Source organism: Salvelinus sp. IW2-2015, linkage group LG18 (assembly GCF_002910315.2).
Source record: "Salvelinus sp. IW2-2015 linkage group LG18, ASM291031v2, whole genome shotgun sequence".
NCBI lineage: Eukaryota > Metazoa > Chordata > Actinopteri > Salmoniformes > Salmonidae > Salvelinus > Salvelinus sp. IW2-2015.
Window position 1 is genome coordinate 54,673,070 of NC_036858.1, and position 25,441 is coordinate 54,698,510.

Here is a 25,441-nt window from a genome sequence, read left to right on the forward strand (position 1 = left end):
GTCTGTAATAATTTGACACCTTACTCTGTAACAACAATGTTGTAGACCTGTCATACAGCTTCTTAACGTATCAACAAATGTTAAATGGTTTTAAGATATGTCATGACAATGATTTTCTTGCCTTTTGACACTGCTTATAACACCTTAATTGTGTCATGAACATTTCATAGCCCATGTYACWAAGGTCATGAGACACTTTCAGGCCATGTGCTGCTTTCAAAGCATTCTCTGCACTGGGATCAGTTTTAGCCACTTTCAAAACACAACAGCCACTGGGAGTTAGCCTGGTTGACACGACCCACCTGATTCAGTGCATGGAGAGTTGTGGCCACACTGGTCTGGAAGGGAGGCAGTTTGTTCATGCAATAATCTCTCAGAAATTGTACGACAGGTTTGATTGATTCACTCATGTATTTTGTGCCTTGGGGGTTGAGACCTCTTGTTGTTAGGATTTGAAAATCCAACTGTTGTAATGGAAGGGGGTGGCACTTAGGGGATGTGTGGCTTTGGGTGTTTGAGTGAAAAATACGGAGAGACAATTAGTCCCCTTCATTATCAACACATTGTGCAGAGTCCGACAACATCAAAAAGACATTCCAGACTTTGAGGACTTTGAGAGTTAGGTGTTTGCCAGACTAACTGGGAGTGGGAACGGGGCCAGAATTTAATTATTTACTAATTTGTTACAAAAGAATCCCAATATTTGTGAACTGATTGAAGCTGCTGTTTAGAAGTTTGGATATGATGATGACGTTTCAACCTTCTGAATTGTTAGAAATGGAACCAGTGAGCACCCTTATACTGGGTCTAAAATAACCCTGGATCTTCCAACCAAGGTACCCATTAGAAAAACATGGCCTTGATATATTGATCTAGGTTTCCATTTCTATTGTTGAACCCATCCTTGTCTTTTGAATTAGAAATGGTAAAAGACCCCATGGTTCCAAAGGAAAGTGATCTTTGGAACTGAGCCAAGGCATTGCTAGGAGAGATCCAAGAAGTAGACCAGTAAGAGAGAGAGCTAGGGGCTAGGCTATTAAGTATTGAGCCAATGGAAGGGCTGGTTATGGCTTAACTCGCAAAGTCAGGGAGAGGTGGAAAACAATCCACTGAGGGAGAAAAAAACACTCATACCACACTCATATTGGAGCTGAGGGGACAGAGAGCAACAAGCTCAAGGACTGAAACTGGACAGCTTCAAGAGAGGAAAACTGTTAATATCTATGAGATTGTTCTGATTCAGGTTGTATTGTTTTGAGCAGAGACATTAGTTGCAGGATATAACTTACAGGTAACAGAAGTGAAMATGTTTGCGGTGCACTTGCTCTCTTTCTATTTCTCCAAGCTGCAGGAGGACCAAATCAAGAAGGTGAGACATTTCTGAGACGTCAAGTGTTGTTTTTGATCAGAAGCTTGTTTGTTATGGTTATGTATACATACTGTAAGTAGCCTAGTTACTATAGAAATACAGAATTTGGTGATACTGTAATTATGTCAGTTGTGTGTAATGCATGGGCAGGATTACTTTTTTTCTATTTTCTCCAACAACTTGTTTGTGTATTACAGCGCAAAGGATGGTTTACAGTTTCTAGAGAGAAACATTTGGCTAAAATGTTAGTTTATAGAAATTAAATKATATTTGCTGGAGTTTCCAAATAGTTCATAGCAGTATTTACTGCAGTCTACAGGATTACTGTAAATGTATTTAATTTATGCCTGAATGTGAAATGTCTGTTTGAGTTAGTTGAAGCCTTTTGATGAGGAGGCCCTTCATTCAGGTATGAAATCCTGACTGGTGTGGTGGCTTAATGGGGCTACATTTATTTCACAATGTTGCTTAAGGAATGATTAACCTTCTTGTTGCATTACTCATTTCCATGGATAGATAGTAGGGATTGCAAGACAAAAGGGGACCTTGTCCTCTGAAACCATGTTCATTGGAAAGGGATTTGTCATCAGTTTGACAGCTTTAGATATGCAGTGCATAGGTAGAGTATTCAGACCCCTTCACTTGTTCCACATTTTGTTACGTTACAGCCTTATTCTAAAATTGTTTAAATGCATTTTTTTCATCATAAATCCACACACAATACCCCATAATTACAAAGCGAAAACAGGTTTTTAGAAATGTTTGCAAATGTATAAAGAATTATGTAAATACCTTATTRACACAAGTATTCAGACCCTTTGCTATGAGACTTGAAATTGAGCTCAGGTGCATCCTGTTTACATTGATCATCCTTGAGATGTTTCTACAACTTGATTGGAGTACACCTGTGGAAAATTRAATTGATTGAACATGATTTGGAAAGGCGCACACCTGTCTATATAAGGTTCCACAGTTGACAGTGCKTGTCAGAGCAAAAACCAAGCCATGTGGTCAAAGGAATTGTCCATAGAACTCTGAGAAAGGATTGTGTCAAGGCACAGATCTGGAGGAAACCAGGCACCGCTCATCACCTGGCCAATACCATCCCTACGGTAAACCATGGTGGTGGCAGCATCATGCTGTGGGGATGTTTTTCAGCAGCAGGGACTGGGAGACTAGTCAGTATTGAGGGAAAGATGAACGGAGCAAAGTATAGAGAGATCCTTGATGAAAACCTGCTCCAAAGCGCTTAGGACCTCAGACTGGGGTGACGGTTCACCTTCCAACAGGACAGCGACCCTAAGCACACAGCCCAGACAACGCAGGAGTGGCTTCGGGACAAGTCTTAATGTCATTGAGTGGCCCGGACTTGAACCCGATCGAACATCTCTGGAGAGACCTTAAAATAGCTGTGCAGCGATATTCCCCATCCAACCTGACAGCTTGAGACGATCTGCAGAAAATAATGGGAGAAACTCCACAAAAACAAGTGTGCCAAGCTTGTAGCGTCATACCCAAGAAGACTCAAGGCAGTAATCGCTGCCCAAGGTGCTTCAAGAAAGTACAGAGTAAAMGGTCTYAATACTTATGTAAATGTCATATTTTATACATTTGCAAAAATTTCTAAACCTGTTTTTGCTTTGTCATTATGGGGTATTGTGGGTAGATTGGGTAAAAAACTATTTAATCCATTTTAGAATAAGGCTGTAACATAACAAAATGTGTAAAAAATGAYGGGATCTGAATACTTTCCAAATGCACTGTATGTAAAGAGTTTAATGTATTATATTCCATGTTTTACTTTCAAGTAGTCAGCTGTGTGGTTGTCAGCTGTGTGGTTGTCATCAGGGGTTGAATCTGTATTCGGGATGAAAACTATCCCCATAATTGATGACTTTGGCATGATCATTTAAAACCAAAATACTGCATTCAATTCCTTTCCCACCGCATTAGTAACAGTTAAATCCCATGTGTTTTAGCCTCTTTTTTAAAACTCTTTCTTCTCATGCTCTGTATTCAACTGTTTGTTTGGTTTTGTTTGAAGTGTGGATACAGGAAACTAGAAGACAACTTTTTATTTTTTTTACACAGATGGGCCTCTGAGAAAGCATGGAACAGATTTGATTTTGGATTATAGGAGTTGTTTCAGTCATCATTCTGAATCATTCAGACTTGCAAGGCTAACCTTACACTATTTATGTTTGGTCCTTTACTTGGAGATAGTCAAGTCATTCTATAGCTCTGTAGGTTCTTTGTCAGTTATTTGGCTAAAGATCAGTTGCACAGTGACTCTCCTACTCTTTGCCCCCCCTCCACCAGGTGGACAGGTTCCTGTATGCCATGCGTCTCTCCGATGACCAGTTAGTGGACATTTCAGCTCGCTTTCGTGCAGGGATGGAAAAAGGACTGTCCAGTGAAAGCAACGCTACAGCCGCGGTCAAGATGCTGCCCACACATGTCCTCTCAACCCCTGATGGATCAGGTGCTGACATGTCACTGATGACATTAATTAGTGAAACTACTGCTTTTGTTTGTCTGACACCATATACAGTGRATTCGGAAAGTATTCAGACCCTTTTACTTTTTCCACATTTACAGCCTTATTCTAAAATTGAATAAATWGTTTTRRCCCSCCTCAATCTACCCACAATACCCCATAATGACAAAGCACAACAGGTTTTTAGACATTTTTYCAAATGTATTAACAAATTAGTATTCACACCCTTTACTCAGTACATTTTTMAATCACCTTTGACAGCGATTACAGCCTCAAGTTTTCTTGGGTATGATGCTACAAGCTTGGCACACCTGTATTTGGGGAGTTTCTCCCTTCTCTGCAGATCCTCTCAAGCTCTGTCAGGTTGGATGGGGAGCGTGTCTGGACAGCTATTTTCAGGTCTCTCCAGAGATGTTTGATCGGGTTCAAGTCTGGGCTCTGGCTGGGCCACTCAAGGACATTCAGAGACTTGTCCCGAAGCCACTCCTGCGTTGTCTTGGCTGTGTGCTGAGGGTTGTTGTCCTGTTGGAAGGTGAACCTTTGTCCCAGTTTGAGGTCCTGAGCACTCTGGACAAAGTTTTCATCAATGATCTCGCTGTACTCTGCTCCGTTCATCTTTCCCTCGATCCTGACTAGTCTCCCAGTTCCTGCCGCTGACAAACATCCCCACAGCATGACGCTGCCACCACCATGTTTCACCGTAGGGATGGTGCCAGATTTCCTCCAGACGTGACGCTTGGCATTCAGGCCAAAGAGTTCAATCTTGGTTTCATCAGACCAGAGAATCTTGTTTCTCATGGTCTGAGAGTCCTTTAGATGCAACGGCTCAGCCGCGATGTGGTAGGCCACACAAGCTCACGGAACGGGACCGCCGAGTGCTGAAGCGCGTACGCGTAAAAATCATCTGTCCTGGGNCTCAAGGACATTCAGAGACTTGTCCCGAAGCCACTCCTGCGTTGTCTTGGCTGTGTGCTGAGGGTTGTTGTCCTGTTGGAAGGTGAACCTTTGTCCCAGTTTGAGGTCCTGAGCACTCTGGACAAAGTTTTCATCAATGATCTCGCTGTACTCTGCTCCGTTCATCTTTCCCTCGATCCTGACTAGTCTCCCAGTTCCTGCCGCTGACAAACATCCCCACAGCATGACGCTGCCACCACCATGTTTCACCGTAGGGATGGTGCCAGATTTCCTCCAGACGTGACGCTTGGCATTCAGGCCAAAGAGTTCAATCTTGGTTTCATAAGACCAGAGAATCTTGTTTCTCATGGTCTGAGAGTCCTTTAGATGCCTGTTGGCAAACTCCTGCCATGTGCCTTTTACTGAGGACTAGCTTCCGTCTGTCCACTCTACCATAAAGGCCTGATTTGGTGGAATGCTGCAGAGATGGTTGTCCTTCTGGAAGATTCACCGATCTCCACAGAGGAACTCTTGAGCTCTATCAGAGTGACCATCGGGTTCTTGGTCACCTCTCTGACCAAGGCTCTTCTCCACCGATTGCTCAGTTTAGCCTCAACACAATCCTGTCTCGTGTGCCCTTCCAAATCATGTCCAATCAATTGAATTTACCACAGGCGGACTCCAATCAAATTGTAGAACCATCTCAAGGATGATCAATGGAAACAGGATGCACCTGAGCACTATTTTGAGTCTCATAGCAGAGTCTGTATATATGTAAATAAGGTATTTCAGTTTTTTATGTTTAAGTAATTTGCACAAAAAAAATGTCAGCATGGGGTATTGTGTGTAGATTGATGAGAATTTTTATTTTTTATTTAATCCAATAAGGCTGTAACGTAACAAAATGTGGGAAAAGTCAAGGGGCCTGAATACTTTCCAAATGCACTGTATACAAAAGTATGTACTCTAGACACCCCTTCAAATGAGTAGATTCGGCTATTTCAGTCACACCCGTTGTTGACAGGTATAACAAATCAAGCACACAGCCATGCAATCTCCATAGACAAACATTGGCAGTAGAATGGCCTTACTGAAGAGCTCAGTGACTTTCAACGTGGCACCGTCATAGGATGCCACCTCCAACTCGGTTTGTCAAATTTCTACCCTGCTAAAGCTGCCCCGGTCAACTGTAAGTGTTGTTATTGTGAAGTGGAAAAGTCTAGGAGCAACAACGGCTCAGCCGCGATGTGGTAGGCCACACAAGCTCACGGAACGGGACCGCCGAGTGCTGAAGCGCGTACGCGTAAAAATCATCTGTCCTGGGTTTCAAAACCTACTCACTACCATGTTCCAAACTGCCTCTGGAAACAACGTCAGCACAATAACTGTTTGTCGGGAGCTTCATGAAATGGGTTTCCATGGCTGAGCAGCTGCACACAAGCCTAAGATCACCATGCGCAATGCCAAGCGTCGACTGGAGTGGTGTAAWGCTCCCCGCCATTGGAATCTGGCGCAGTGGAAATGCGTTCTCTGGAGTGATGAATGACCCTTCACCATCTGGCAGTCCGACAGATGAATCTGGGTTTGGCGGATGCCCGMAGAACGCTACCTCCACGGATGCATAGTGCCAACTGTAAAGCTTTGTGGAGGACGAATAATGGTCTGGGTATTGTTTTTCATGGTTTGGGCTAGGCCCCTTCGTTCCAGTGAAGGGACATTTTTAACGCTACAGCATACAATGACATTCTAGATTATTCTGTGCTTCCAACTTTGTGGAAACAGTTTGGGGAAGGCCCTTTCCTGTTTCAGCATGACAATTCCCCGTGCACAAATTGAAGTCCATACAGAAATGTTTTGTCGYGATCGGTGTGGATGAACTTGATTGGCCTGCACAGAGCCCTGACCTGAACCCCATCAAACACCTTTGGGATGAATTGYAACGCTGACAGCAAGCCAGATCTAATCGCCCAACATTAGTGCCCGACCTCTCTAATACTCTTGTGGCTGAATGGAAGCAAGTCCCTGCAGAAATGTTCCAACATCTAGTGGAAAGCCTTTGCAGAAGAGTGGAGCAGCAAAGGGAGACCAACTCCAAGCCCATGATTTRTTTGAATGAGATGCGGTGTCCACATACTTTTTGGTCATGTTGTGTATGRAACAACATGCTAATCATGTCTTTTTATTTTATATTTTCATCTTAATACATTCAGTTATGTGACAGGAGGTGTAGTGGTGTTTTATGAACAGGTGGTCAGTCAAAGTTAAAATTGTGTTGTRTCCACAGAGAAGGGAGAGTTCCTGGCGTTAGATCTGGGCGGCTCCAAGTTTAAAGTGCTGCAGGTGAAGGTGTCTGAGAATGGGAAGAGAAGGGTGGAGATGGAGAGTGAGACATACCCTATCCCAGAGGAACTCCTGAACGGTAGAGGGACTGAGGTGAGTAGAATGCAGGGTTGGGGAGTAACAGATTACATGTAATCCGTTAGATGTAATGGATTTCAGAATGGTTTGCGAAATAACCTTTGACACTTTTCTGTTTTCTCAATGACATTCAAATCAGCATTGAAAAGAGGTTTAAGTTTACCAGCAGCATASCACCCTGCATCCCACTGCTGGCTTGCTGCTCTGAAGCTCAACAGGGTTGGTCCTGGATGGGAGACCAGATGCTGCTGGAAGTGGTGTTGGAGGGCCAGTAGGAGGCACCCTTTCCTCTGGTCTAAAAAAAATCCCAATGCCAGAGGGGAGTGATTGGGGACATTGCCCTGTGTAGGGTGCCATCTTTCGGATGGGACGTTAAWTGGGTGTCCTGACTCTGTGGTCACTAAAAATCCCATGGCARTTATCGTAAGAGTAGAGGTGTTAATCCCGGTGTCCTGGCTAAATTCCCAATTTGGCCCTCATACCATCACGGTCACCTAATCATCCCCAGCTTACAWTTGGCTCATTCATCCCCCCCTCCCCTGTAACTATTCCCCAGGTTGTTGCTATAAATGAGAATGTGTTCTCAGTCAACTTATCTGGAAAAATAAGGGTTAAATWAAATAAAAAAGTTTGTTCCACCTGAGKGAGTCTGACCACAAGTCAGAGACCACTATTATGACATACCAAATGTGTTTGATGGATCGTGGGAAAAGAGAAGGAATAGGCTTTTATAGGCTACAGTCCAAGCTATTTCTTCCAATGGTGTGACTGCTGTTGGCATCCAAAGATGATCCAACTTGAATAAACGCTTGGAGGTAAGGATGACCGCAGTGGTGTAGTCTACGGCGATACGGATATCACTTATTGATATCTACATAGCGCATTGATGTGAATCACACTGCTGCTCTCTCATTTAGCTGTTTGCMCTCTCATTTAGCTGTTTGTTTTTTGAACCCAATAATGGTTGAATTCAAGAAGTTTAAGTTGCCTATCAACCATTGTTTTTGAAACCACTGGCCAGCCAGTGAAAAATGCGCTCTTGCAACAGCTGCACAGTGTGAATCCCAGCCTATGGAATAAAAATGCGGCTTTTATTGCTCAATCTAATTCATGCTGATAAAAACATTCATCCATAGGCCTAATGGACACATGTTCAAACTCACACACTTTTGATCAACTTAAAGGGGCAGTCTGTAGTTGCTACATCCATTTTTGGACTTATACATTTTATATATAAAATGGGCTCCTAACCAATTGTGCTATTATGTGTATTTAAAAAAATGTTTTTTACTTATTTTGTACATAATGTTTCTGCACTGTCTCTTATGACCGAAAATAGCTTCTGGATATCAGGACAGCGATTACTCACCTCGTACTGGACAAACACGTCGGACGCTAAGGATGTACTTCAGACACCTGACAAGGCCCAAATCCCCGCCATCCGCATGAAGAAGAGACGGAGATATCGGGGACGTAGGTCAGGGTGCCTTGTAAGGATCCAACTGCGAGTGAATAATCCGCCTTTACCATCAGTCCTATTTGCCAACATGCAATCATTGGATAACAAAATGGATGAGCTACGATCAAGACTATCCTACCAACGGGACATAAAAAACTGTAATATCTTATGTTTCACTGAGTCGTGGCTGAAAGACGACATGGATAACGTACAGCTAGCTGGGTTTTCGGTCCATTGGCAAGATATAACAGCTTTGTAGGCCTATGTAGKCAAATTMTATCTATGATCGTATGCTATCGTTCATGTTGTTGTATGTTATTTTTATATCTAAAAATTAACCATCAAGCCATGATTACAGACACCTATGTGTGTCCTTTGACACTATATAAACTAGTGACCCGTGTTTGTCATTATACCCTGATGAAGACAGCTTGTCTGTTGAAACGTTAAATATTAGGTTATTAAATTGCATTAGAGGTCCAAGAGTGTGTGGCTCCCCTTTTCTTTTTTAAGATAGAACAGCTGCCTCTAGTAAGACAAGGGGTGCAGTCTATGTATATTTGTAAACAACAGCTGGTGCACAAAATCWAAGGAAATCTGAAGGTTTTGCTCGCCTGAGGTAGAGTATCTCATGATAAGCTGTAGACCACACTATTTACCAAGAGAGTTTTCATCTATATTCTTCGTAGCTGTTTATTTGCCACCACAAACTGATGCTGGCACTAAGACCACACTAAATGAGCTGTATACGGCCATAAGCAAACAGGAAAATACTCATCCAGAGGCGGCGCTACTAGTGGCCGGATACTTTAATGCAGGGAACTTAAATCCGTTTTAATTCATTTCTACCAGCATGTTACATGTGCAACCAGAGTGAAAAAAAACTCTAGACCATCTTTACTCCACAACACAGAGACGCGTACAAAGCTCTCCCTCACCCTCCATTTGGCAAATCTGACCACAATTCTATCCTCCTGAATCCTGCTTTCCAGCAAAAAACTAAAGCAGGAAGCACCAGTGACTCGGTCAATAAGAAAGTGGTCAGATGAAGCAGATGCTAAGCTAAAGGACTGTTTTGCTAGCACAGACTGGAATATGTTCCGCGATTCCTCCGATGGCATTGAAGAGTACACCACATCAGTCACTGGCTTCATCAGTAAGTGCATCGATGACATCGTCCCCACAGTGACCGTACGTACATACCCCAACCAGAAGCCATGGATTACAGGCAACATCCGCACTGAGCTAATGGGTAGAGCTGCCGCTTTCAAGGAGCGGGACTAACCCGGAAGCTTATAAGAAATCCCGCTATGCACTAAGACGAACCATCAAACAGGCAAAGCGTCAATACAGGACTAAGATTGAATCGTACGACACCGGCTCCGATGCTCGTCGAATGTGGCAGGGCTTGCAAACTATTACAGACTACAAATGGAAGCACAGCCGRGAGCTGCCCATTGACACAAGCCTACCAGACGAGCTAAATTACTTCTATGCTCGCTTCGAGGCKAGTAACACTGAAACATGCATGAGAGCATCAGCTGTTCCGGACGACTGTGTGTTCACACTCTCCGTAGCCGATGTGAACAGATCAACATTCACAAGGCCGCAGGGCCAGACGGATTACCAGGACATGTACTGCGAGCATACGCTGACCAACTGGCAAGTGACTTCACTGACATTTTCAACCCGTTCCTGACTGAGTCTGTAATATCAACATGCTTCACCATAGTCCTTGTGCCCAAGAACACTAAGGTAACCTGCCTAAATGACTACCGACCCYTAGCACTCACATCTGTAGCCATGAAGTTCTTTGAAAGGCTGGTCATGGCTCACATCAACACCATTATCCCAAAAACCCTAGACCCACTCCAATTTGCATACCACACCAACAGATCCACAGATGATGCAATCTCTATTGCGCTCAACACTGCTCTTTCCTACCTGGACAATAGGAACACCTGTGTGAGAATGCTATTCATTGACTACAGCTCAGCGTTCAACACCATAGTGCCCTCAAAGCTCATCAATAAGCTAAGGGCCCTGGGACTAAACACCTCCCTCTACAACTGGATTCTGGACTTTCRGACGGGCTGCCCCCAGGTGGTAAGGGTAGGTAACAACACATTCGCCATGCTGATCTTCAACACAGGGGCCCCTCAGTCCCCTCCTGTACTCCCTGTTCACTCATGACTGCATGGCCATGCACGACTCCAACACCACCATCAAGTTTGCCGATGACACAACAGTGGTAGGCCTGATCAACGATGAGACAGAATATAGGGAGGAGGTCAGAGACCTGGCCGTGTGGTGCCAGGTTAACAACCTCCCCCTCAATGTGACCAAACAAAGGAGATGATTGTGGGCTACAGGAAAATGAGGACAGAGCACGCCGCCATTCTCATCGATGGGGCTGTAGTGGAGCAGGTTGAGYGCTTCAAGTTCCTTGGTGTCCACATCACCAACAAACTATCATGGTCCAAACACACCAAGGCAGTTGAAAAGAGGGGCACGACAAAGCCTATTCCCCCTCAGGAGACTGAAAAGATTTGGCATGGGTCCTCAGATCCTCAAAGTTCTACAGCTGCACCATCGAGGGCATCCTGACTGGTTGTGTCACCGCCTGGTATGGCAACTGCTCGTTCTCCAACAGCAAGGCACTACAGAGGGTAGTGCTTACGGCCCAGTACTCACTTGGGCCAAGCTTCCTGCCATCCAGGACCTCTATACCAGGCAGTGCCAGAGGAAGGCCCTAAAAATTGTCAAAGACTCCAGCCACCCTAGTCATAGACTGTTCTATCTGCTACCGGATGACAAACGGTACCGGAGCGCCAAATCTAGGTCCAAAATGCTTCTTAACAGCTTCTACCCCCAAGCCATAAGACTCCTGAACAGCTAATCAAATGGCTACCCAGACTATTTGTACCCCCCCCCCGCTACAGTTATTTTATTGTTGCTCCTTAATTATTCGTTATTCTTCTATTTTTTTCTTTCTTTTTTTCTTTCTTTTCTTAACAATTATTTCTCTTAACTGCATTGTTGGTTAAGGGCTTGTAAGTAAGCATTTCACTGTAAGGTCTACCCATGTTTTATTCGGCGCATGTGACAAATAAKATTTCATTTGATTTGCTGACATTTCAATATGACCCCACCTGGGATTTGAACTCACAACCTCTGGATTTGGYGTACGCTGATCTTTCTACTGTACCACAAAGTCTGTAGCATTTTACAGATTCATTACCTATAATAAATCTCTGCACTTTGCACTTTTTGCTATCTGCGCTGCTATTTTAGTTATCAGTTAATCTGACTATTCTCTCATAATTTATTTAATTTACTTATTTCAGAAATGTTAAGGTTTGCTGTATAGTTGCCTCATGTTGGTGGGGTATATTATTCGGTATTAATTTTACTCCTGAATCACTATGATACATATAATAGTTTTTCTTGAGTGTATTTTTTTTAAAAGCTGACATTTACTTTGAAGTCCGAAGTGTAGCAATACAGGTTAAATCAATTATTGACACAGACATGGTGGTGTGGCAGGAAGATCGTAATACCGTGAACCAGGAGGTTCTGAGTTCAAATCTCAGGTGAGGTCCTGAGGACATTCTGAATAATAATTACTTTATAAATTAATGTACATGATTAAGTGTATGTCAAACTGTGTCAAATATGTAAGTTGAAAAGACTGRGACTTTGTAGGGCATCACCTGTGAAATCTCATGAAAAATATCCACGTGAGTCAGTGCATTCAGATGGTATTCAGACCCCTTGACTTTTTCCACAGTTTGTTACGTTACAACCTTATTCTAAAATTGATAAAATACTTTTTCCCCCTCATCAATGTACACACAATGCCCCATAACGACAAAGCGAAAACAGGTTTTCAGAACATTTTGCAAATGTATTAATAAAAKAAAATATATATCTTATTTACACAAGTATTCAGACCCTTTGCTATGAGACTCGAAATTGAGCTCAGGTGCATCCTGTTTCCATTGATCATCCTTGAGATGTTTTTACAACTTGATTGGAGTCCACCTGTGGTAAATTCTATTGATTCAACATGATTTGGAAAGGCACACACCTGTCTATGTAAGGTCCCACAGTTGAAAGTYCATGTCAGAGCAAAAACTCAGAAACAGGATWGTGTCAAGGCACAGATCTGGTCGAAGGGTACCAAAACATTTCTGCAGCATTGAAGGTCCCCAAGAACAAAGTGGCCTCCATCATTCTTAAATTAAGTTTGGAACCACCAAGACTTCCTAGAGCTGGCCACCCGTTCAAAGTGAGCAATCAGTGGAGAAGGGTTTTGGTTAGGGAGATGACCAAGAACCCTGAAAATATTTGTGCAGCGACACTCCCCATCCAACCTGACCGAGCTTGAGATCATCTGCAGTAAAGAATGGGAGAAACCCCCCAAATACAGGTGTGCCAAGTTTGTAGCGTCATACCCAAGAAGACTCYAGGTTGTAATCACTGTCAAAGGTGCTTCAACATAGTACTGAGTAAAGGGTGTGAATACTTATGTAAATGTCATATTTCAGTTTTTTGTTTTTCAAACATTTCTAAAAACCWGTTTTTGCTTTGTCATTATGGGGTATTGTGTGTAGATTGAGGGCAAAAAAAAAATGATTGAATCCATTTTCAAATAAGGCTGTATCGTAACAAAATAWAGAAAAAGTCAAGGGGTCTGAATACTTTCCCGAATGCACTGTATGTGGTCATGGGAACATTTCACATGTGAAATCATTGTGTTTCCATAAGGGATGGCAGATTTTTTTTAAATGTCTTTGAAATCTGAGCCATACAGCTCGGAAGTCAACCAATCAAATCAAAATATCAAATCAATTTTATTAGTCCATACACATGGTTAGCAGATGTTAATGCGAGTGTGCGAAATGCTTGTGCTTCTAGTTCCGACAATGCAGTAATAACCAACAGTAATCTAACCTAACAATTCCACACTACTACCTTACACACCACACACAAGTGTAAAGGGATAAAGAATATGTACATAAAGATATATGAATGAGTGGTGGTACAGAACGGCATGGCAGATGCAGTAGATGGTATAGAGTACGGTATATACGTATGAGATGAGTACTGTAGGGTATGTAAACATAAAGTGGCATAGTTTAAAGTGGCTAGTGGTACATGTATTGCATAAAGATGGCAAGATGCAGTAGATGATATAGAGTACAGTATATACATATGAGATGGTAATGTAGGGTATGTAAACATTGTATTAAGTGGCATTGCTTAAAGTGGCTAGTGGTACATTTTTACATAATTTCCATCAATTCCCATTTTTAAAGTGGCTGGAGTTGAGTCAGTATGTTGGCAGCGGCCGCTAATGTTAGTGGTGGCTGTTTAACAGTCTGATGGCCTTGAGATAGAAGCTGTTTTTCAGTCTCTCGGTCCCTGCTTTGATGCACCTGTACTGACCTCGCCTTCTGGATGATAGCGGGGTGAACAGGCAGTGGCTTGGGTGGTTGTTGTCCTTGATGATCTTTATGGCCTTCCTGTGACATCGGGTGGTGTAGGTGTCCTGGAGGGCAGGTAGTTTGCCCCTGGTGATGCGTTCTGCAGACCTCACTACCCTCTGGAGAGCCTTACGGTTGTGGGCGAGCAGTTGCCGTACCAGGCGGTGATACAGCCCGACAGGATGCTCTCGATTGTGCATCTGTAGAAGTTTGTGAGTGCTTTTGGTGACAAGCCGAATTTCTTCAGCCTCCTGAGGTTGAAGAGGCGCTGCTGCGCCTTCTTCACAACGCTGTTCGTGTGGGTGGACCAATTCAGTTTGTCCGTGATGTGTACACCGAGGAACTTAAACTTTCCACCTTCTCCACTACTGACCCGTCGATGTGGATAGGGGGGTGCTCCCTCTGCTGTTTCCTGAAGTCCACAATCATCTCCTTTGTTTTGTTGACGTTGAGTATGAGGTTATTTTCCTGACACCACACTCCGAGGGCCCTCACCTCCTCCCTGTAGGCCGTCTCGTCGTTGTTGGTAATCAAGCCTACCACTGTAGTGTCATCCGCAAACTTGATGATTGAGTTGGAGGCGTGCATGCCACGCAGTCGTGGGTGAACAGGAGTACAGGGGAGGGCTCAGAACGCACCCTTGTGGGGCCCAGTGTTGGAGATCAGCGGGTGGAGTGTTGTTACCTACCCTCACCACCTGGGGGCGGCCCGTCAGGAAGTCCAGGACCCAGTTGCACAGGGCGGGGTCGAGACCCAGGGTCTCGAGCTTGATGACGAGTTTGGAGGGTACTATGGTGTTAATGCTGAGCTGTAATCGATGAACAGCATTCTCACATGGGTATTCCTCTTGTCCAGATGGGTTAGGCAGTGTGCAGTGTGGTTGCGATTGCGTCGTCTGTGGACCTATTGGGTCGGTAAGCAAATTGGAGTGGGTCTAGGGTGTCCGGTAGGGTGGAGGTGATATGGTCCTTGACTAGTCTCTCAAAGCACTTCATGAGACGGAAGTGAGTGCTACGGGGCGGTAGTCGTTTAGCTCAGTTACCTTAGCTTTCTTGGGACAGGAACAATGGTGGCCCTCTTGAAGCATGTGGGAACAGCAGACTGGGATAAGGATTGATTGAATATGTCCGTAAACACACCAGCCAGCTGGTCTGCGCATGCTCTGAGGACGCGGCTGGGAATGCCGTCTGGGCCTGCAGCCTTGCGAGGGTTAACACGTTTAAATGTTTTACTCACCTCGGCTGCAGTGAGGAGAGCCCGCAGGTTTTGGTAGGGGCCGTGACAGTGGCACTGTATTGTCCTCAAAGCGGGCAAAAAAGTTGTTTAGCCTGTCTGGGAGCAAGACATCCTGGTCCTCGACGGGGCTGGTTTCTTTTTGTAATCCGTGATTGACTGTAGACCCTGCCACATACCTCTTGTGTCTGAGCTGTTGAATTTCGACTCGATTTTGTCTCTGTACTGAGACTTAGCCTGTTTGATTGCCTTGCGGAGAGAATAGCTACAACTGTTTGTATTCGGTCATGCTTCGGTCACCTTGCCCTGGTTAAAAGCAGTGGTTCGCGTTCAGTTTCACGCGAATGCTGCGTCAATCCACGGTTTCTGGTTTGGGAATGTTTTTATCGTTGCTGTGGGTACGACATCGTCAATGCACTTCCTAATGAACTCGCTCACCGAATCAGCATATTCGTCAATATTGTTGTTGGACGCGATGCGGAACATATCCACATCCGCGTGATCGAAGCAGTCTTGAAGCTTGGATTCAGATTGTGCGGACCAGCGTTGAACAGACCTGAGCGCGGGAGCTTGTTGTTTGAGTTTCTGTTTGTAGCTGGAATCAACAAAATGGAGTCGTGGTCAGCTTTTCCGAGGGGGGCGGGGGAGGCTTAATAAGCGTCGCGGAAATTAGTAATAAATGGTCTAGTGTTTTTCCAGCCCTGGTAGCACAATCGATATGCTGATAGATTTAGGGAGTTTTGTTTTTAGATTAGCCTTGTTAAAATCCCCAGCTACGATGAATGCAGCCTCAGGGTGTGTGGTTTCCAGTTTACAAAGAGTCAGATAAAGTTCGTTCAGGGCCATCGATGTGTCTGCTTGGGGGGAATGTATACGGCTGTGATTATGATTGACGAGAATTCCCTTGGTAGATAATGCGGTCGACATTTGATTGTGAGGAGTTCTAGATCAGGTGAACAGAACGACTTGAGTTCTTGTGTGTTGTTATGATGATCACACCACTTCTCGTTAATCATAAGGCATACCCCCCGCCCTCTTCTTACCGGAAAGATTGTTTGTTTCTGTCGGCGCGATGCATGAAGAAACCAGCTGCTGCACCGACTCCGTTAGCGTCCCTTGAGTTAGCCATGTTTCCGTGAAGCAGAGCACGTTGCAATCCCTGATGTCTCTCTGGAATGCTACCGTGCTCGGATTTCATCAACCTTATTGTCAGAGACTGGACATTGGCGAGTAGTATGCTAGGGAGTGGAGCGCGATGTGCCCGTCTCCGAAGCCTGACACGAGACCGCCACGTTTTCCCCTTTTTCGGCGTCGCACAGGGTCGCCGGCTGGGATCAGATCCATTGTATTGGTGGAATGCAAAACACTGGATCCGTTTCGGGAAAGTCATATTCCTGGTAGGAACGATGATGAGTTGACGTTAATCGTATATTCAGTAGTTCCTCCCGACTGTATGTAATGAAACCTAAGATTACCCGGGGTTACCGAGTAAGAAATAACACGTAAAAAAACAAAATACTGCATATTTTCCAAGGAACACGAAGCGAGGCGGCCATCTCTTTTCGGCGCCGGAAGTTTTGAAAGTCACCTTTCACTGAGAATGGAAGCTTTTCCCTTCTGTTCTAATCTATTTGAAATTTCCAAATTGCCAAATTTTCTGTCATTGGTAGGCTTTCCACAGATACTTTTTTAACCAGAAAAGTCAGACCCCCACTTACTGAGAACTGAATCATCACACATTTCATCAGGATCTTTGTGTCAGGACATTTTTGGTTAGAAAATTCATCTCCTTTCTGTTCATTTCCCAAGCACTGTGATGATGCACATGACAAATCAGCTGTTTTCTTAGCTGAATCTCTAGTTTCAGTGGAAACAAGTACACTAACATCTACCTGTCTCTTTGCACACAGATCTACGCCTATAAATATACAATCAAATAATGATTATGGAGCTTGACAGGGAAGCTGACCTTTTAGCAGGGATGCAATTTCATCAAGAAGATGCAGCAGGCATCTGAGCTAGCATTTTCCCAGTGGTGCTGGGCAGTTCTGTGGGCAGAGTTCGAGAGAACTAATAGGTCTACAGCATAAAGGAGGCCGATACTGCATGGCAAATCTAGGAAGTAATTCAGAAAGAATCAGAGTACTTTACTCATTTTGAGTAATCAGATTACATTACTGTAATTAGTCACAGATTGCATGTTGTAAGTAATCTGTCCAACCCTGTCTCTTTTACAGATYTTTGACCATGTTGCAGAGTCTCTGAAAGACTTCCTGCAAAAGAAGCACATCAACCAGAAGAGGAAAGCTTTGGGCTTCACCTTCTCTTTCCCTTGTGGACAGTCCAAAATAGATGAGGTATTTAAGCAATATGGCACGAGAGGGTGTGGTATATGGTCAATATACCACGGCAAAGGGCTGTTCTTAAGCACGACGCAACGGGGAGTCCCTGGATACAGCCCTTAGCCCTGGTATATTGGCCATATACCACAAACCCCAGAGGTGCCTTATTGCTATTATATATATTTAAAAAAATATATACAGTATATATATATATATATATTTTTTTATATATATATATTTAACTAGGCAAGTCAGTTAAGAACAAATTCTTATTTACAATGACGGCCTAGGGACAGTGGGTTAACTGCCTTGTTCAGGGGCAGAACGACAGATTTTTACCTTGTCAGCTCGGGGATTCGATCTTGCAACCTTTCAGTTACTGGCCCAACACTCTAACCACTAGGCTATAAACTGTTTACCAACGTAATTGGAGCAGTAAAAATAAATGTTTTGTCATACCCGTGGTATATGGTCTGATATACCACGGCTGTCAACCAATCAGCATTCAGGCCTCGAACCACCCAGTTTATAATTAACACTACAGCCTAGGTTATTGATTAGATGTCTATTTACTCTAGATACTCACATTAAGATATGATTCCCATTGTATTATCACTCCAAAAATATCAGATGGGCTCCAATTGATTATCAGTAAAAACCAGCTACCTGCAAGCCACTTTTATATGATGTAACAGTAGGTGTGAACTGCATTGACAAACTTGTTCATTGTGTGACTATCTATTCAGAGTGTAATCCTTGCTTTCTTTCAACAATCAAAACCTGTTTTAGGGAGTGCTGTTGTCATGGTCAAAGAACTACAAGGCCAGAGGAGTCCTGGGGACCAATGTGGTGCAATCCTTGAGACAGGCCATTGATAGAGTCGGGGTATTAAGGGAGATCTTATTCACTACTTATTATTACTCAGTTAATTTTTTTCTTGCATTTCTGTATATACTACAGTATATATAAACAAAGAACTTTGTCAATTAAAACACCAGCCAACACTGTTTATAGGGAATCAATGTGGATGTCCTGGCCCTTGTTAATGACACAGTGGGAACCATGATGACCTGTGGCTATGACGACCAGCGTTGTGAAGTGGGGGTCATCATAGGTCAGCCTGATATTAATTTGCACCCTTCATTCAGAATGGTTGTTTCATTGTCAGTATTATTAGCCTACAAATAGTCTTTCTCACCATCGCTATGTAATCTCAGGCACAGGTACTAATGCTTGTTACATGGAGGAGCTGAGACACATTGACCTGGTGGAGGGAGACGAGGGCAGGATGTGCATCAACACAGAGTGGGGAGCCTTCGGGGACGATGGGGCACTCAATGACTTCATTACACACTTTGACCGAGAGATTGATGCTGCCTCCACCAACCCAGGGAAGCAACTGTAAGCACCAAAATCCATAACCAACCATATTGGAAATACATTAAATATTAGATATGATTGTAAAAATTCGGAGTAAACCAACGATATGGTTTCCCTTTATTTACAATTGACGGAATAGGGGCCTTACGCTAGTAGGAATGTAAATAAAGACTGTTAACACTAGTGTGTTGCTCTGGCAGGTTTGAGAAGATGGTGAGTGGGATGTACATGGGGGAGTTGGTGAGACTCATTCTGTTAAAGATGGCCAAGAAGGGACTACTGTTTGATGGCAGAGTTTCCGATGCTCTACGCACCAAAGGGAAATTTCAGACCAAACACATCACTTTAATTGAACAGTAAGAGCATTTTCCATGAGTCTTAATGCTCACACTATAAATATATTGTATTTCATTTATTTGTACTAATTTTCACGACATTATTCAGGGAAATGTATGTTACACTGTGATAACTATGTCAGAACTATACTTCCAGGTACAAAGACGGGCTGAAGAACACCAGGGAAATCCTTACGGAGCTCGGCCTGTCTCCCTCAGCAGATGATTGCCTTGCCGTCCAACACGTCTCCACCATCGTGTCCTTCAGGTCAGCTAACCTCTGCGCTGCCGCGCTGGCTGCCATCCTCACCCGCATCCGCGAGAACAGGAAGCTGAAGAGCTTGCGGATCACTGTTGGGGTTGACGGAACTGTCTACAGAACACATCCACAGTATGTAGCCATAAGTCACGGAAGGTTTATGCTCAGAGTGGCAGTTTTCCTCTTTGCCTGTGAACGCAAACAATACACTCTCTCCCTCTCTGTCTCGCTCTCTCTTTCTCTCCCTCCCAGGTACCCCAAGAGGCTCCACAAGGTGGTGCGCCGGTTGGTGCCAGAGTGCCATGTGCGCTTTGTGCTGTCTGAGAGTGGTAGCAGTAAGGGGGCTGCTATGGTAACAGCGGTGGCTCAGAGGCTGGCGGCCCAGAGGAGGGAGATCAACGACACTCTTGCTCTACTCAGCCTGAGTCCAGAGAACCTCCAGCAGGTCAGGGAAAAGATGAGAGTGGAGCTAGAGAGAGGCCTTAGGAGGGATTCTCACAGAACTGCCTCTGTTAAAATGCTGCCCTCCTTTGTGTACAGGACACCTGATGGGACAGGTGAGAGGACTGGCTACAGATTGCTATGCACTGGATCTAAAGGTTTACCTTGTTGTTCATAATGCGGAACTTTATCATGTTATTACCATGCTATAACCCGTTATTACACTTTATTCTGTACTATCACCTAAACAGTTTATGAAATGTTGCTGTCTAAAATCACATCATTAGGTGCAAGTTGTTTCATTTAAAGTCAAGTGATTACAAAGTTTATTATTGCAGAGKGAGGAAAGTACTTGGCTTTGGACCTGGGAGGAACTAACTTCCGGGTGTTGGTGGTGAAGATCCGGAGTGGAATACGCAAGTCTGTCCGCATGTACAACAAGATCTACGCCATCCCTCTGGAGATCATGCAGGGCACAGGAGAGGAGGTGAGCCCTCCCCCACACACACCCCACCACCCCCCGCTGACTGCAAACTAGGTCCRTAACCCCTTAGCCTGACAAACTCTTTGTTTCTAGCTGTTCGACCACATTGTCCAGTGCATCTCAGATTTTCTGGACTACATGGGGATGAAGAATACTCGTCTCCCGCTTGGTTTCACCTTTTCTTTCCCCTGCAGACAGACAGGAATCGATAAGGTAAAAGTACAATTGTCATGATGAAGAAATCATCCTCAATGCCAAAGAATGGCAGTTATTTCAATGCCCGGTGTGCTTAATCAGGGTAAGTCATTCCATTATTAAGTATGTTACCACTCTCCATTGTAATACTTCCTTCCTCAGGGAAGTTTGGTTAGCTGGACCAAAGGGTTCAAAGCCACAGACTGTGAAGGAAATGATGTTGTGGAAATGCTCCGAGAGGCTATCAAAAGACGGAATGTGAGTGAAATGGAACAAGACCCACTGTTCTCTGTAATAGGTAGTCTGGAAAACATATACTATTACCCATTATAAAAGTGTATATGTACACTACCGTTCAAAAGTTTGGGGTCACTTAGAAATGTCCTTGTTTTTGAAAGAAAAGCAAGTTTTTTGTCCATTAAAATAACATCAAATTGATCAGAAATACAGTGTAGACYTTGTTCATGRTGTAAATGACTATTGTAGCTGGAAACMGKCAATTTTCTTTTAATGGAATATCTACATAGGCGTACAGAGGCCAATTATCAGCAACCATCACTCCTGTGTTCCAATGGCACGTTGAGTTTGCTAATCTAAGTTTATCATTTTAAAAGGCTAATTGATTATTAGAAAACCCTTTCGCAATTACAGTGGGGCAAAAAAGTATTTAGTCAGCCACCAATTGTGCAAGTTCTCCCACTTAAAAAGATGAGAGAGGCCTGTAATTTTCATCATAGGTACACTTCAACTATGACAGACAAAATTAGAAAAAAAAATCCAGAAAATCACATTGTAGGATTTTTTATGAATTTATTTGCAAATTATGGTGGAAAATAAGTATTTGGTCAATAACAAAAGTTTATCTCAATACTTTGTTATATACCCTTTGTTGGCAATGAACAATGGACAATGGACAAAAAATMWGCTTTTCTTTCAAAAACAAGGACATTTCTAAGTGACCCCAAACTTTTGAARGGTAGTGTAGGTCAAAAGTAATATTTTGTTTCCTGTAGGAATTTGATCTTGACATTGTTGCTGTGGTGAATGACACAGTGGGCACAATGATGACATGTGCATATGAAGACCCCAAGTGTGAGATAGGACTCATTGCTGGTATGTAGGGCCTATTCTCAGCCCTGGTGGTTTTACATTGTACTATAGAGTGACGTWTGTATGATCTTAGTGTGAAATGCTGCCCCCTAGGGACGGGGAGTAATGTGTGCTACATGGAGGAGATGAGGAACATTGAGATGGTGGAGGGGGACGAGGGACAGATGTGTGTGAACACAGAGTGGGGCGGTTTTGGCGAGAATGACTGCATAGAGGACATCCGGACCAGATTTGACAGAGAAGTAGATGAGGGGTCATTGAACAACGGCAAACAAAGGCAAGTTGTTACCATCCAAACCTGACTGACCACTTCCTGTACCACTACAGGACACATCTAGACCTGACTGACTACTTCCTGTACCTCTAGAGGACACATCCAGACCTGACTGACCACTTCCTGTACCACTAGAGGACACCCTGTTGCCAGGGATTGTCATTCAATTATTTTCTTTTCCATAGCTCAGTCTAAATCTAATGTGAATTAGTTATTCAACCATGCTAAAGGGAGATGCTTAATTAATTAATCAGGTTTGGTCAAGGTTTTACAAGTATCTACATGATAAATGCTAAATATTAGTTCTTCAACTGTGCAAAGAGATATGCATTATACTTGATTATGCTTATGGGAATTTTCCTTAACACATCATTTTTAAAAAGGCTTTATTAAAATTATGCTTGACCATATTTTGGTTAATAGGAGGTCTAGACTATTGGCGCAGTGAAATAATGAATAATTTAAGCTGTTTTGCATGTTGACTATTTCATGTCATATCCTGTTGCCCCAGGTTTGAGAAGATGACCAGTGGTATGTACTTGGGGGAGATAGTGAGGCAGATTCTCATCGACCTAACCAGGAGAGGTCTTCTGTTCCGAGGCCACATCACAGAGCCTCTGAAGACCAGGGGCATCTTCGAGACCAAGTTCCTGTCCCAAATAGAGAGGTACAGAGTTGTATAAATGATCACGTAGTACAGCAACTCAGGCCTGTAATAGTAGACAGATCGAATGTAAATCCACATGGGATATAGGTTTACTAATATGAATATTTGAACATGTGCTTTTAAAGCTGGTTAGGAATACTTAAGTATTTACAGTTGCATGAATAGGCTTTTATACTATGGTTTCCCGAAACGTAACAAAATGTTTTGCAATGGGAACCGTTTACTCCAAATGGAAAACATTTTGCAACGGAAACTAGAGTTTCTATTGGGCAAATTCAGGTGGGTCCTTCCCTGTTTTGTTCTGTTTGCTTCTGTTTGCGCTTCTGTTGGCTTATGAATGCCTCTGTTTGGTTCCTTCGGTTCAGAGTCCCTGCCCATCTTCCGAAAACATTTTAAAAACCTACCTATTCACAAAGTATCTTGATTAATCCCACAGGACCCCTCACCCCTACCCTTGTGTTTCTCGCGCTTGTCTTTTCTTAATAGCACTGACTTTGCTGATAGCTACTTTGAGGAAAAWATTACTTACTATGACTGTGATTTGTGGTTGTCTCTCCTAGCTAGCTACCTTAAGATGAATGCACTAAATGTAAGTCGCTCTGGACTAAAATGTAAAATGTAGTGAATACACCCCAGGTGTACAAGAATATCAAGTGTGTGACTCCTCTATCTCCACCCAGTGACCGGTTGGCGCTACTGCAGGTGAGGTCCATCCTGCAGCAGCTGGGTCTGGACAGCACATGTAATGACAGTATCATCGTCAAGGAGGTGTGTGGTACAGTGTCCCGCCGGGCGGCTCAGCTCTGTGGAGCCGGAATGGCTGCCATTGTCGACAAAATCKGAGAGAACCGTGGGCMGAACCAAATGYACATCACCGTGGGGGTGGACGGAACACTCTACAAGCTGCATCCACAGTGAGTAGCCACCAGGGGCAAGGGATATTTAGATTTAACAGGGTTACAATTATTCTTGAACAGACTGCAGAGTTTTGTTTATGTCGTTTATGTCGAAGAGGAGATAGTATTTCTGGTCAGATGAGAGTGCAACACAGCAAGGAAATCAACCCTCCGCCTCTAGGGGCAACATGTAGCCAGGAGTCAAATTAAGCCCTAGTTCAGACTTTGGCACAGTTTTAAAGAGTTTTAYAGCACAACACATCTAACACAGTACCTCTTGAACTGTGCAGCTTTTCCAGAATCCTCAAGGACACGGTCAAGGCTCTGGCGCCACAGTGTGATGTGGAGTTTGTCCTATCAGAAGATGGCAGTGGCAAAGGGGCCGCCCTCATCACAGCTGTGGCGCGTGGAGAGACTTAACACAAGATTAGACCTCATGTAGGCACAGTTTTTTGTGCCAAACACACAAAGGAATTGGGGACCTTGTGGTTCTTCCTCATCYTCAGGAAGGTGTGTAAGGAAGGTGTGATGCTGTGCAATATTCTCTGGCCATAGTACCTGCAATATAATCAAATAGCTACTGTTAAAATTCTGTCTGTATTTGGATTCTCCACCTCTGCACTGCTAAAACCTATCCAGACCCTCTTGCAAAACATTGAATGGGTTAGGACGAAGGGGAAGAGGTAGGGAGCAGATTGAGACTCGTTGCTACTATCTAGATGTGTTATTGCGTTGTTTTGAAATGGTCCTCATGCTCTCAGCAGACAGGGACAGCAATGGGAGTGTGCCAGAGCAGAGGGTGTTGGAAAATGGAATGGATCAGACTGTAATGTCATAACAACACTATTCAGCATTGTGATGATCTGGTGGGTGAAGTCTGAGGAAGTTAAACGTGCAACTTTGTTCAAGCTCTCCATATGCAACAGAGTATGTGTCAACTTGTGTGATGCTTTTTTATTTTAGATATCAACAGGATTAATTCCACTTATATGCATATATTAGTACTGAAGGAAATCCCTATCTCCATGTATAGAATGTACCCACTAAAGGTATCTGTATTCAATAAACTACTCCAAATAATACAATTGAAATGCCAAGTTTGTGGAATGTATTCCTTCTCTGTAGAGATTCTAGCATGTGTTGAGTAAGACATATTGGCATGATCAGTGGCTTAAAGCTGTTTCCAAATCTATATTCAATTGTCACATCGTGTAGAATTCAGTTACACAACCACGTTAATAATTTTGAGATATATCCTGGGTTACAACATTGGAATGCCCCCTCTTATATTGGCTAAATTAAGCCCCTAGTGGGATTAAATGGAAGGGTTAAACCAGGGCAGCTGCATGCTACGTCAACAGACCATGCACAGTAGTAGAGGGAACCTCACTCACACTAATCCCTCTCTGTCCTTGCAGTGATCTAGCCTCCTGGGTTAATTATTCAGCTCACTTAGGTAGAGGGGCTGCTGCATGCTGTAGGGGGCACCTCGCAAAACCAGAATCTAAACCGCACCCCTGTGGATAGGCATGTAAATAATATAAATACTATGCACTGCCATACATGCCCCCTGTACATACTGTATACAGCATAGGATGATTATTATGATTGTGTCTGGCAGATTAAGTGTAGCCTTTGTTGCTCCTTTGGCTGAAAATATTTGGGTGCATTCATTCAGTATTCTTGTTTGTTATGTTGT

The 25,441-nt window shown here is 43.6% G+C and overlaps 1 protein-coding gene across 1 annotated transcript; it reads left to right on the forward strand.

Moving 5' to 3' along the window:
* The first annotated feature begins 51 nt into the window (after positions 1-51).
* On the forward strand, positions 52-24,850 carry hkdc1 (hexokinase domain containing 1). The gene is made up of 18 exons (XM_024008497.2): positions 52-1,369; positions 3,689-3,851; positions 7,045-7,193; positions 17,597-17,716; positions 18,491-18,586; positions 18,716-18,815; positions 18,919-19,102; positions 19,282-19,437; positions 19,574-19,807; positions 19,928-20,232; positions 20,455-20,603; positions 20,694-20,813; positions 20,958-21,053; positions 21,809-21,908; positions 21,999-22,182; positions 22,691-22,846; positions 23,527-23,760; positions 24,033-24,850. Exons 1-18 carry the CDS (start codon positions 1,307-1,309, stop codon positions 24,160-24,162), a joined length of 2,739 nt encoding a protein of 912 aa, XP_023864265.1. The 5' UTR covers positions 52-1,306; the 3' UTR covers positions 24,163-24,850.
* Positions 24,851-25,441: the final 591 nt, after the last annotated feature.